The 12,689-nt window shown below is 37.5% G+C and overlaps 4 protein-coding genes across 4 annotated transcripts; all 4 read right to left on the bottom strand.

The window, feature by feature from the left end:
- Window positions 1-1,897: 1,897 nt before the first annotated feature.
- On the bottom strand, window positions 1,898-3,793 carry LOC9304030 (MOB kinase activator-like 1B). Its single transcript, XM_021018884.1, has 7 exons — window positions 3,667-3,793; window positions 3,200-3,248; window positions 2,987-3,095; window positions 2,789-2,882; window positions 2,483-2,616; window positions 2,237-2,394; window positions 1,898-2,129 (listed from the first exon to the last, which is right to left on the bottom strand). The coding sequence occupies exons 1-7, from the start codon at window positions 3,687-3,689 to the stop codon at window positions 2,055-2,057; spliced, it is 642 nt and encodes a 213-aa protein (XP_020874543.1). The 5' UTR covers window positions 3,690-3,793; the 3' UTR covers window positions 1,898-2,054.
- Window positions 3,794-3,881: 88 nt separating this feature from the next.
- LOC110226642 (putative disease resistance protein At4g19050) lies at window positions 3,882-8,179 on the bottom strand. The gene is made up of 3 exons (XM_021018862.1): window positions 8,076-8,179; window positions 4,192-7,804; window positions 3,882-4,113 (listed from the first exon to the last, which is right to left on the bottom strand). The coding sequence occupies exons 2-3, from the start codon at window positions 7,800-7,802 to the stop codon at window positions 4,050-4,052; spliced, it is 3,675 nt and encodes a 1,224-aa protein (XP_020874521.1). The 5' UTR covers window positions 7,803-7,804; window positions 8,076-8,179; the 3' UTR covers window positions 3,882-4,049.
- Window positions 8,180-9,188: 1,009 nt separating this feature from the next.
- On the bottom strand, window positions 9,189-10,675 carry LOC9304029 (probable disease resistance protein At4g19060). The gene has a single exon (XM_021018873.1). The coding sequence runs from the start codon at window positions 10,551-10,553 to the stop codon at window positions 9,354-9,356; it is 1,200 nt and encodes a 399-aa protein (XP_020874532.1). The 5' UTR covers window positions 10,554-10,675; the 3' UTR covers window positions 9,189-9,353.
- An 86-nt stretch (window positions 10,676-10,761) lies between these two features.
- LOC9304028 (cadmium-induced protein AS8) lies at window positions 10,762-12,584 on the bottom strand. The gene is made up of 4 exons (XM_021018886.1): window positions 12,423-12,584; window positions 11,835-12,081; window positions 11,428-11,661; window positions 10,762-11,121 (listed from the first exon to the last, which is right to left on the bottom strand). Exons 1-4 carry the CDS (start codon window positions 12,423-12,425, stop codon window positions 11,090-11,092), a joined length of 516 nt encoding a protein of 171 aa, XP_020874545.1. The 5' UTR covers window positions 12,426-12,584; the 3' UTR covers window positions 10,762-11,089.
- Window positions 12,585-12,689: the final 105 nt, after the last annotated feature.

The following is a 12,689-nucleotide window of genomic DNA, read 5'->3' as shown; positions in this document are numbered from 1 at the left end:
TTTCAATACCACATCTATGGCATACTCATTTGGTCGAGTGTTGTGGTTTGGAAATACCACATCGTCCTCGCCCTCGACCACGGCCGGAATTGGGTCTACATCCACGGTTATAGTGGTTCCCACGGCCGGATGAGTTATAGTGGCCACAACCACGTCTTTTCCATCCACCACGGTCACGGCCGTGTGGTCTATCACTTTAGACGTGGTTAGATTCTTTGGATTCTTTCTTATCCTCTGCGGCCTTATTGGCATTAGGTAATGGGGTTAATCTATGAGGTTGTAATTCACTGTTTTTATCTGTAAGTCATTATTTTGCTCCTCAAGCAATAGACTCATCCACGGACTTGTAGTCCTGGATTATGAGACTCTCAATAAGATGGTGGCTAATATTGCCTTGTATCTATCTTTCTCTCTTGGCATTCTTGCCTTATTAGATACATTCACCAAGTCCTTTTGACTTTAGGATAATGTTAGTATCCATTGCCCATTTTAAAATAATTATCTCCTAAGAGATTTAGGGCAGTAAAGTACAAGTTGTAATTCAACATCTACAAGGAAAAGTTTTGAGTCAAAATCATGTAATCGTTAGTGTCATGCGGTATTTGAGACCGAACCATGAATCGATTTACTTAAGGATTTGACTTTCCTCTTTTGCTTAGGATTAGATTTCCTCTTTTGATTAGGATTAACTTTTCCTTTTCCTTTTAGGATTTACTTTCCTCTTTATTTTAGGCTTAATTTTCCTATTTCACTTATGATTTTAGATTTTAAGATTTCCTATTTTATTTAGGATTTAGGGTTGTTAAGATTTCCTATTATCCCTAAGATTTTAGGATTTTAATATTTTCTTTTAGGATTATCTTTTCTAAGTTTTTCTAGGGTTCATGCGATTTTAGTTTTAGGGTTTCTAACAACTTATGCATGAAATCAAACAAATAAACAATCAATCTAACAAAACAACCTCAACCAAACGTGATTTAGAATTTAGGGTTTTGATGTTATCTTTCACCTTATGGGGTTGTATGGACTAGAACCGGGAGCTAAAGACCTCGGTAACTCACGCTGCTGCAACGAACCACAAACAGTACCACGATGAACAGTACCGCGATGAACAGTGTCGCGATGAACAGTGTCGCGATGAACAGTGTCGCGATGAACAGTGTCGGCGATGAACTGTGCCGCGATGAACAGTGTCGGCGATGAACAGTGTCGCGATTTTTAGGGTTAGGGTTTTAGGGTTTTCGTTAAGAGCAAGTCGTGCTGATAACGTGTTATAAAACTTGTTGTTCTATTAATTAATGAATGAGGTTTCGATACATATATATACATGATGAGGGGAGACAAATCCCCATTGGGCTAGTAAACCCTAAAGCCCAAAAGCCCACTAAGTACAATATAGGCCGTCATAAGGAGAATCTTCAAGAACATGGACATGGGCCTTCTAGGATATGGATTAGGCCCACGGTTATGGAGTCCATCCAATATGTGATTTATAACATTAATTTAATTTAATTGAGAGGAGTCATTAATAATTTAAATTAATTAAAGTCATGCCAAATCAGTTCAAAAACTCACATTTTGTATTTTGTCGTTAGCTGACGAAGCAATCCATTGAGAAGGTCGCTGACGGCGATCTTTAGTCGGTTAGGCAGAGAAGAAAACGACGAGTATCAACAAAAAGAAAACGACGGTTAGGCTGACGTGTTGACCACATACACGTGGACCACGATTATTGGCTGACGTCTATATTCTTAGTTTTTAAGTAAGACACCAGTACAACACAACATTTACGAAAACATACAAAAAGAAAAAGTTGTAATTTTTTTCTTTCAAGAAAAGCCAAACTCAAAATTAATATGAAAATTACTAATCAATAACCTTCATAACAATTATGCAGTGACCAAATATGTATTTCTCGTGGAATATTAGATTGAAACCATTCAAATAAATCCAAGAAACAGCAATTTACAGTTGGTGTTAAAAGTTAAAAACTTATTACCATGAATAAGAAAAAAAGTTTTGTAATTGGACAGAGGATTTGGGTTTTGTTTCGTTTAGTAAGGTGCAATGATAGATTCTATGAGTTCTTGAAGAGGAGCGAGTTCTTTCTTGTCAATGAGAACAAACTCCTGCAAAAATAAACCAAACCAACAATAAGCAAAAATCAACAAACCCAGTGACTGATTAAAGACTAGAATGGAGATTTATTGATGAGTCAAAGAGAGTTTATAGATACATGAGTGAAGAGGATGAAGTGTTTGAAGCAAGTGTTGAGATGAGCTTCCTCTTTGAGACTAACGATTTTCTGGAAATGGGAATGGTAAATGTGTGCGTAAACTCGGAACAATCTTTTAAAGATTGTCTTCACCACTTCCTTGAAGTTTGGAGGAAAAGCTGCACCAAGAATATCACATTTTTAAGACCAATGTCTTTTAATCCATAATCATCAAAGATATATATGCCAATGTAAGGTTACTTTTACCAAGTTTTTGAGGAAATATGGTCTCATCATCGAGTTGTGTCTCGATCCAATCCATTAGGTATTCAACATACTTTGGAGCTGAAACCTCGATAGGCTTCTTGATCTGTACACCATCTGCCCATCTGTATTCGTACCTGAAACGTTGCAGCCAAATACATTTCCAGTTTACATATGCTCATATCGCTCCAGCAGTTTCAAAGTTTTTTGTATTCAAGATCTTTAGAGAAAACAGTGATCAAGAATCTTTACTAATTCAAGCATGAGCACCAAAATTGCTTATAGAATGAAAAAGAGATATATATATACTTGGGACCAGCAGTCATTGTAGAACAGTTCTCCGGGGTACAAAACTCGGTAAGTGTACCAAATAACAGATTCACCTGATTAAAGAAATCCACGGCTGAAGAAAAACAAAAGCATAATCAGAAGATAGTATTGTTATACTAAAATGCATAGGGAAACCATGAGATTAAAAAAGAGTGGTGGTGTAAGTTATAAGCTCACTGTTAACGGCAAGCCATTCGTTTAAATCCTCTCCCGGAGGAAGTTTTACGGCTTCTCTAAGATTCCCACTACCTAAAGTTGCATCTATATGCTTTCGAAGCTGTGCTCCCTAAAACGATCCAAAGGGAGAAGCAAGGAACACTTATAAGTTATAAGGATACAAAAACATGAATCATTGGTATAAAGAAACAAGTCAAATAAGAATCTACAAACCTTGGTTCCTGATGGTGCACTCTTTTTAGGACGGAAAGTCTTTTGATTTCTAATCAATGAACACATACAATGGAAAGATAAGAAAATTCTACATTAACTTGAACAAGATTTTGACAAGAAGCATCATGACACATTGACAATGGTAGTAAGTTAACATTAGTTCCATCAAGTTCTGCAGAATAGAAATTTTTTCCAAATAAGCTTCTTGAAACTTATAGCTCCAAATACAAAAGAAAAAGTTTACACCAATTGGTATAATCATTGATAGAACCCTAATATGTATGTGTATGAAACAGACTCCAGAATCAACAATTCGTACAAAAGGGTATGTAACAGTGAATCACAATCTTTACTCAGCAATCCATATAAATCAAGATAATGAAAAACCATGAGCCAGTCGAAAGAAAGATCTAAATAACAAACAATCCCGAAACCTCTTAGAAAACGCAGAGGAATCAGTAATTCACCTTCCAAGCCCAAATAGACTCATTGCTTTATCGGAGAGAGACACGAGCTCGCGAAGGTGACTCTTTTATATGTCAATGTTCTCTTCGATTCTGATCTTTCTCTGCGTAAGTTTCACGATCGCAAGACCAAAACTTGGAGAAGACTAAAAATAAAATAACATTCATTTATTCTTTATTTTAAGAGTTTAGCACAAACACAACACAAAAAACACAACAACACAACACAAAGTTCACATTTTTTAAAGTTTCGTACAACACAAGGCTCTGTCAAAGTTGAAGACTTTGATCATTATTTAGACATTTACGGTGAGATAACATAAAATCAGCGGAAATTTTATTTCTACGTCGTGTGAAGAAGAAGAACACAGAGAGATGAGATGATGTTAAACTGTTGTGTCTGTATCTTTTGTGGGCTGAGTAGGAGTTTGGGTTTCAGGCCCAATAGTCCTGCACATGAAGAAACAACAGAGAGTGTGAAAACAAAACAAAATAGTTTCGATTTTTTTTAGTTATTACTTCACTTACTTGTTGTGAGGCTGATGATCCTCTGAAATTTCATCTGTAGTCCTCCTTGTTACTTCATCTTGTCTAGCTTTCAATTTCGGACATTTCTCAATTGTGCATTTCTCCAGATTCCGGAAATTAGCTCCAAGCACCGATAAGACAGGCAAATCAAGAAGTTGAAGCTTACGAAGCTTCGATAATTCTCCTGCTTCTACTTCAAACAATCTCTCCAACTTATCACAGAACTTCACACGAAGAATCTCAAGGTTATCAGGAATCTCAGGGAAGAGCGATGTGATCCTTGGACAACAATCTACGCTTAGCTTCTTTAGGTTCTTGAAGATGAATCCTCCTTTGCTACTGCATAAGCTTGTTAGTAATGGAAGATTTGAGATCCAAAGATTCTCCAAGGATGATAATGATGATGATTTCTCTTTCTCTTGTTGTTCATCTGATACGAAGAGAACATCCATGTTCTTGCACCTCTCTACCCAGCAACCTTTTACCGATCTCATCTGACACTCGTCGAAGATCGAGGATACGCTTTTCGATCCATTCTCTGCTATAGAGACATACTCTGCATTGGCGAAAGACTCTGTTTTAAGATCAGTGGCTCTTTTGATGTCAACGATATCGATATTCAAAGGAACTTCAGGATCAAGAACTCTGTATCTATTTCCGTGATAAAGAAGTTTCTCGCGGGTTTTCTCTGCTACATTAGAGAAGCTAGAGCCCTCTGACTTCATTTTTAAACACTCCTTTATTTGGCTCCACTGGTCTCGCTCTAAACAACTCGAATCCGCGAGCACAATACGTTTTGAAGAACAGAGGATGCTCTGTTTTGGCAACTCTGGAAACGTTTTCAGATTCGTCCCAGAGAGATTAACCTCGCGAAGGTAAGACATATTCTCGAATGATCCCTCGATTTTATCCAGATCGGTGCATCCCGAAACATCGAAGATCTCTAGATGTGTTAGCTTCTCAAGATTTGGAAGAGCCTTTAGCTTGGTACAGTTTCTTACGATGAGCTCTTCAAGGTTAGATAGCTCGGAGATTTTGTTAGGTAACTCACAGAGATTAGTTCCCGAAAGATTCACTTTGTGGAGGCATGACAGATTCTCGAATGATCCCTCGATTGTTTCCAACTCGGTGCTGCCCGAAACATCGAAGATCTCAAGATGTGTTAGCTTCTCAAGATTTGGAAGAGCTTTTAGCTTGGTACAGTTTCTTATGATGAGCTCCTTGAGGTTAGATAGCTCTGAGATTTTGTCAGGTAGCTCAGCAAGATTCGTTTCTGAAATATTCACTTCGTGGAGGTAAGACATCTTCCCAAAGGATCCATCGATCTTCTTCAACTTATTGCAACCAGAAACGTCGAAAACCTCAAGGTGTGTAAGTTTCTCAATGCTTGGAAGCTCTTCAATCTGGGAGCAGTTCCTTATTAGAAGCTTATTGAGATGGACAACATCAGCGATCGTGTCGGCTAACTCGGGAAGACTTGTCTTTGAAATATCAAGGATCCTAAGCTCTTCCTTCTCCTCTAAACACACTTCAAGCATCTCCACTAAGCTTGTAGCACCACATGCATCAAGAACCTGAAGTTTAGTCAAATGCCTAAGCTGTGGCAATCTCTTAAGCCTTGTACAGTTTCGCAGTAAGAGCCGGGTCAAGATTGGCATAGTCCTGAAATCGTTAGTATGAAATATCGGTAGACGGATGATTTTAGTCTCCGAGAAGTCTAAGTGTTCGAGCTGCTGAAGATGAGCGAAGTTCTTGTTCTTTCCTTTATAGTCCTTCCAATCTTTAACTCTATCGAAGTAAGACTCAAGTTTCCGAGCTCCGTGAATGTCGATAACTTCCAGTTTTTTTGTTTCCACATTGAAATTAGGCAGATCTTGTAGCTCAGAGCAGTGTCTTAGGATGAAGCAACGGAGCATGCTTAGATTTTCGATTGTAGAAGGCGAAGATTTGATTGCTAGTCCCGAAAGGTTAATACTTTGAAGCTGAGTCATGTTCTTGAAGAAATCATCAGGGATGTTAACTAGAGAACTAGCACCAGAGACTTCAAGAACATGTAGGCCTTCAAGACCCGTGAGCTTATCGATGTTATCGATTAGATCGCAGTCTCTGATCACGAGTACTCGGAGTTTCTTTAGCTTAGATAAAGACTGAACAAGTTCGTGGAACGTTGGCTCAAAGAGGACAACAACTTCAAGATCTTGCATCTCTGGTCTCTCAAAGAACTTCCCAGGAACCTCTCTGCGTAAACGATTTCCGCTAGCGATAATCGTCGTGATATTCTTCTTCTTCGATTGAATTGTCTGTATCATATCGTCGATCAAGATGATTTTTCCAAGCCCCTTTCTCTTGTCTCCACCGTAAACTCTGTCAAATCCAAGAGAAGATCTTCCAAAGAATCCACAATCTTGAAGATCTAATAGGTTGTTCATAGAAAACTCTGGAACTACCATGTTGTCTTCTTGTATCTTCAAGATTCCTCTGTCCATAAAGTCCATTAAAATGGAATGTCCTTCCTGGTAAGCTTTCTCAACCGACTTCACCGGATCAAAATACCCTTCAAGCATCCAATGCACGATTAGGTCGCGGTAGTAAGCGCATCCAGAGTACTTGTAGAAGTCCAGGATATGCCAAAAGCAAGCAATGACCGGACGTTTGACAGTCTCGTCAGGCTTTAACAGCTCGTAGCATAATCGCAAGACAGGATTGTAGACAGGATTGTAGACAGGATTGTAGCGGCTGCAATCTTTAGCGTTCTTGGAAGCAGCAGCTGCATCTAATGACTTGGATGATAGAATCAGTTCTTCAAAGATCTTCCTCTGCTTCGCAGACAACGACTTGATGCTTTTTAAAGACTTGACTAAGACAACGATCGCAGCTGGTAAGCCCTTGCTCTTGCTCAAAATGCAAGACATCAAAGAAGATTCTTTGATCTCTCCGTTATCGCAAAGTCTCTGCAGCAGAACCGACCAATCTTCAGTGGTAAATGATGCTGATGCAAGTAAGCCCTCGGCATCGTGGAGTAATTTCAGTGACTCCTTTTCTGTAAGCGGACCGACTTTGATCGTTGTCGATTCTTTCTCCTCTCGTTCATCTCTTCTTGTGACTAGAGTCTTCACAGTCGAGTATCCCTTAAGAAAATCTTGGAGATTTATCTTTTTGGTACCGGGTGTCGAAAACTCTTGAAGATATATCTCTTCCATTACATGTTTTTCAGTTGTCATACTTCCTTCATCATCCAAAATCAACAGAAGATTATCCTTCTTGTTTTTGATCATCCAGTCTGTAATCTTCTCTTTCAAGCTCTCCAATGAATAATCAAACTCCTCAGGTTCTTCGCCTTCTTCAAACTCGTAAATTATCGACAACTGAGCAGCTAGATTCTCGTAAAGCGACTTTTCGTCTTCAATCCTTTTGTTTAGATGTAACCAGAGGACATTGTAACTAGAAGACTTTTCTTGAGCAACTTGTTTTGCAAGCCATGTCTTCCCTATACCAGCTTCACCAACGAGGACAGTTTTTGAAGGTACACCGTCTTGTCCCAATGAATCCCTTATCTTCTTGAGAATCTCGTCTCTGCCTATTTGATCTTGCTTCTCTTGCTTGTTGTCCATCTCTAGAAAAGAAAAGAAAAAAATAGAGGAAATTTTAAAACCTTTGATTAGAGTTTTCTTGAAGAGATCTTTGTTACGATAGTAACTTTATTTTGATGAACGAATATAATTTAGGGTTTTATTTTCCCAATTTGATCAATTTAATCAGAGAGCTCCACACTATATATCCATGCAATATATGACATTTACCAAATAACAATGCAAATTTTAAATTTTAAATAAATTGTGTCCCAGACAATTAAAATGAAATAGAGAGAGATGAATAAGAAGAACCTTAATTGTTTAGAGTGGCTAATCAGATTAGTTTTCTTCACTGATGATAGTTTTTTTTTTTTTTTTTTCTAGTTATTGTTTTGTTTTGTTATCCTTCGTTGATTGATGCACTTATTTATACAAGTCCATCTCCGATAACTTCCACGTCAAGCCTATCCTGATTTTGTAAAACAACAAAACAACAATTAAGTTTATATTATATTCTGTCGAAACAATAACGCCAAGTATAAATTATTATATTCTTCCAAGATTTTTTGACCCTTATTAGTATTTCAGAGTAACATATATGCCCCCATTTTTTCCGGAATATATGCAGGTAACAGTGTCTTTTGGAATTGTTTACTACACAAGCAAAACTTTTCTTTTCTTATTACATACAAAAAGAAAAAAGTTACATGCTATCCACATTTAGAAAAGTTAGGGTATAGATGTTTAACTTAACATATTAAGGAGAATCTGCAACTTCTCTTAAGCTGAAAGGAAACTAATATTCTAATATACTAATTCATTACTTCTTTCATAAGTGAAGTATTTTGAAAAAATCAGAAATTCTTTTAAGAGCAATTTTCACATGTGATAGTAAAAAATTACAATTATCATTTTCCCAAATTTACAAAAATACTAGTATAAGTTTTAGGTATATGAAGAGTGCCTAAAGCTTATAAATGAAAACTACATGATTTACTAACTCTAACTAAAAATTTGTAGTCCCTAATCTAAAGTTTGTGATATTTTCAGATTTTTTCTGCTAAAGTATGGTAAGTTTGAAAGTTTTTTTTTACAATTCAAGGCATTTATCTTCCTTTAATTCGAATCACTATTTGGTTTCTTTTAGACACAGTATTGATTAATGTAGATTTAATCTTGTTTTATGAGAAATACAGTCACCAACAAACAAATATTTGTACAATCATACATCATTTTTTTTTTTTTTTTTTTTTTAATCATACATCATATTTTATTTACTCTAGAGTCTACTGATTGAAAAAAACCATTATCCAAGAACTCCTTGTCAAATCAGTAGTTCAAGCAGTATGTCGTGTTCTTTTACTCCACAAATAATCAAGGATCAATCTAAAAAAAAATCGTGTAACCCTTAAGATAAGAAAACTATGTATTAAAAGCTCTTTATATTCTTTATTAAATGCCAGAGGTTTACACTTACACAACTCTTTAACAGTTTTTAGAATAATAAAATAACTTTAAATAGTAATCTCGAAATGCTTCCATATAGTATTAGAGAGTAAATACATAGATATTGCGTTAGAAGTTAGAAGCTTAGCTTTGCTTCCTATCTATGTTTCCAATTTCATCCACTTTCACAGGCTCAATCTTCGCCAGCATGCGAGCAGCCAAAGGAATACCACAAGACTTATCCATAAGCTCTTGTTTGTATCTTCCCGGATACCTCGGATTCACTTTTGGGGCTACTGCATCGCCCGCATTTGTGGCTGCTGCATCGCCCGCATTTGTGGCTGCTGCATCTCCCACATTTGTGGCTGCTGCATCACCCGCATTTGTGGCTGCTGCATCGCCCGCATTCGTGGCTGTTGCATCGTCCACCTTGGTGGGTACTGCATCAATGTAAATCTTCCATAAACTCTCTGCATCGGATCTCGGAAACAAACGCTGCAGATTCTCTTCTTCTCCGACTATCTCCTTCGCCAATCTCTCGTCTCTGCTAGTGATAATCACTCTCCCACCAAACCCTTTAGGAAACCCACAAGAAAGATGTGATTTTTCCTGCTGCTTCTCATCATCGAGCCTTTGATCCCACTCGTTGTCTTCCCAAACATCGTCCAACACGATCAGATACTTCTTCCCAATCAGATGCAAGTGAAGAGCATACAATAATCGAGCGAGCTCCTTTTGTTTGACTGTCTCTTCCCCTCCTTCCCCAGCTTCATCTTTGATTCTCTTCTCTTCTTCTGCTTCTGTTTTGATGTGTTCAAACATCTCATCTTCAACTCCAAGTAATCTCAAGATCCTCTTCACAACATCTATCTTGGGGTCTTTTGTTTCTTTGCTGTACATAGAAACCCATATCCTCGGGAAATAGACTTGTTTCACATCTTCGTCGTTGAACACATCCTGACACAATGTCGTCTTTCCAACTCCGTATTTCCCCACAATTGCTCGAGTCTTGAACTCTTCGGATTCCTTTTGCTTCAGAAAGAAGTTCTTCAAGAACAGTTTCTCGTTTATGAAACCATGAATGGGGTGATCCGGAAGCTCAGAGCTCGTCTCCACACGGTTCGCCTTAGGCCGCCCTTTTTTACTGCTGTTGCGAGTTGGCGATGAATCGCCATCTGTGGACTGGTTTCCATGCTTAGAGGAAGATCCACTCTGTTTTCCACACGACCATTTCTCATATTCTTCATTGAAGGAAGACTTGATTTTCTCGAGTTCTTTATCAATTTCAGATTTAGGCTCGAGCTTCTCATCAATTTCAGATATAAACTTCTTAGCAAGTTCCATAAGCTCTTCTTGTGTTTCTAAGAAAAAAAACTAAAATGGGAGGAATTTCTGGGTTTCAAAGTCTGCAGCTTTCACTTTGGGGTGACCACAAATATAAAATAAGTATACATGTAATATATACTCAGTCGAATTATCTTTCTCTGCAAATTCTTTATCCCCACAAGGCCACAAGTAAGGAATAAAGCAACTAGAAAGGGAAAAAAACAAAAAGAGAAAAGATATTGTTTGATTAAGAGCAAAGCATAAACATGTGGTGTGACCTTAACTACACTTCTGGTCTTTTTCTTTTTGTGAAACACGTTTAACTAACCTGAACTGTCTATGAATGCTACTGTGAAATCAAAAACCTCTTATAATTGAATCTCTGTAACTGTAAGACACAAGCGCTTCAGGTTTGGTTTTACAGTGTTTCACCAAACAAGACAGGAACCATGTTCTGATTTGTGCTGAATATTTCACTCACATTCACATATTCCAATCAGAGTAACTATCTCGAAATGTGTCGCAGATGCTTAAGATCCTTGTGGTGGGTGGCATTACATAGCTGATGATTTATTGTCCACCGAACCTGAAAAGAAAAATGATAAATCTAACTGTTCTCTATACACTTTGTTCTAATGAATATAGGGATTTTCAGTGACTAACAAAAACATTTCCTAGCTAAAGATACATTAACATGAGACTGAAAAGAGTGTTGGAGTACAAGTTAGTTATATGTAACATGAAAGGAAACAAAAAGCTCAGACTAGAAGCCATGATTCTGGCTACTATTTGAAATACTAAGACTTAGCGTATCTTACCAATGATAAAGAAAACGGATAGAGAAGAACTTTGCACAGTGATATAGCAAAATGTTAAGACTAAATGAATGTACCTTTGCGCACATGGAGAAGATGACTCCCAAATTTTCTACAATCATGTGAAATGAACAAAGGAAAACTTTTAATGTCAATGGCATTATTTAAGTGAGGCTTCTTGTGAAAACCAGAGCACATCTCACTGACTTGTCTCTGCCACCCAGCGATTTGTGGCATAAAATCGCTCCAACCATCGGTTGAGAGATTTTTACCAAACAAATTAAAAGCACCCTTTCTAGTTGCTTCCACAGCTGAAAACAAAATATCAAAAAGAAACTTCAGCAGACAAAAGATTACTACATGACCCGTGCATTCAAGTTGCAAAAACCCCTAATCAAGAAAGTTCAAAAATAAGAATTTACTTTGGTATTGAGAATACATATCTATGAAAAAAATGTGAGAGCGAGAGAGATGTACTACATACTGTTATATGGAGCTGCAAGAAGAAAATTTGTTGGAAGACCAATGCCGAGACCAGCAAGTGTTATGCCAACACTAAAACCAACGCCGCAGCCTGCACCAACATAACCAATGACCTCAGGGCCAAAACCAGGTCCCCATCCGACACCACAACCAATCCCAATCCCCATTCCCCAAAACGCTCCATAAGTAGGATGCACGGGATTCCATTTCTCATATCTCCTAAATATACCTTTAATGATCATCAAGACCTGCAAAATTAGTAAAGATTTTTGAAAACAGAATAAGTTAACATTGACCCACTAAATGATCTTTCAAAACCCACTGAACTAAATAAAACCCAATGCACATTGAATCTATAAGCTAATAAACCAATGGATATTCAACACTATCGCCAACAAAACATAAAGCTCCTATCTTTCCCACTGATTCTCTCGTAAAACCCATAAAATTCGAACCTTTTCAGGACCCGGAACAATCTAATAAGTAGTAATCAATAAACCAATTCCAGCTGAAACCTTGGGAAAAACTCGGATAAACCTTAGAAATAGAACAATATCGACAAAGAACAAAACTTGTAAAATTTTTTTACCATTAATTAATAGATTGCTATTTCAATTCTTCTCGCCTCTTTTCGATCTTTCTCTTCTTTGTTCTCTCACCTTAATTCGATCCCCAAGTGCAAGCAAACACTCTTCGTTCGCTTTCTTTCTTTTTTTCTCAGACGAAAGAACCAGTGGATCTGAACCACTCATCGTTTTACGCTTGGATTAAAAACATAAGAACCGGACCGGTCGGTCAGACATAACCGGTACAATCTGATCCGGTTTACCAAACTAAACTACGGCAGCGACATATA

The sequence above is a fragment of the Arabidopsis lyrata genome, assembly GCF_000004255.2.
Source record: "Arabidopsis lyrata subsp. lyrata unplaced genomic scaffold ARALYscaffold_7, whole genome shotgun sequence".
In the NCBI taxonomy this organism is placed as follows: domain Eukaryota; kingdom Viridiplantae; phylum Streptophyta; class Magnoliopsida; order Brassicales; family Brassicaceae; genus Arabidopsis; species Arabidopsis lyrata.
Note: the sequence above shows the minus strand (reverse complement) of the source record. Positions and strands in the feature narration are given on the sequence as shown.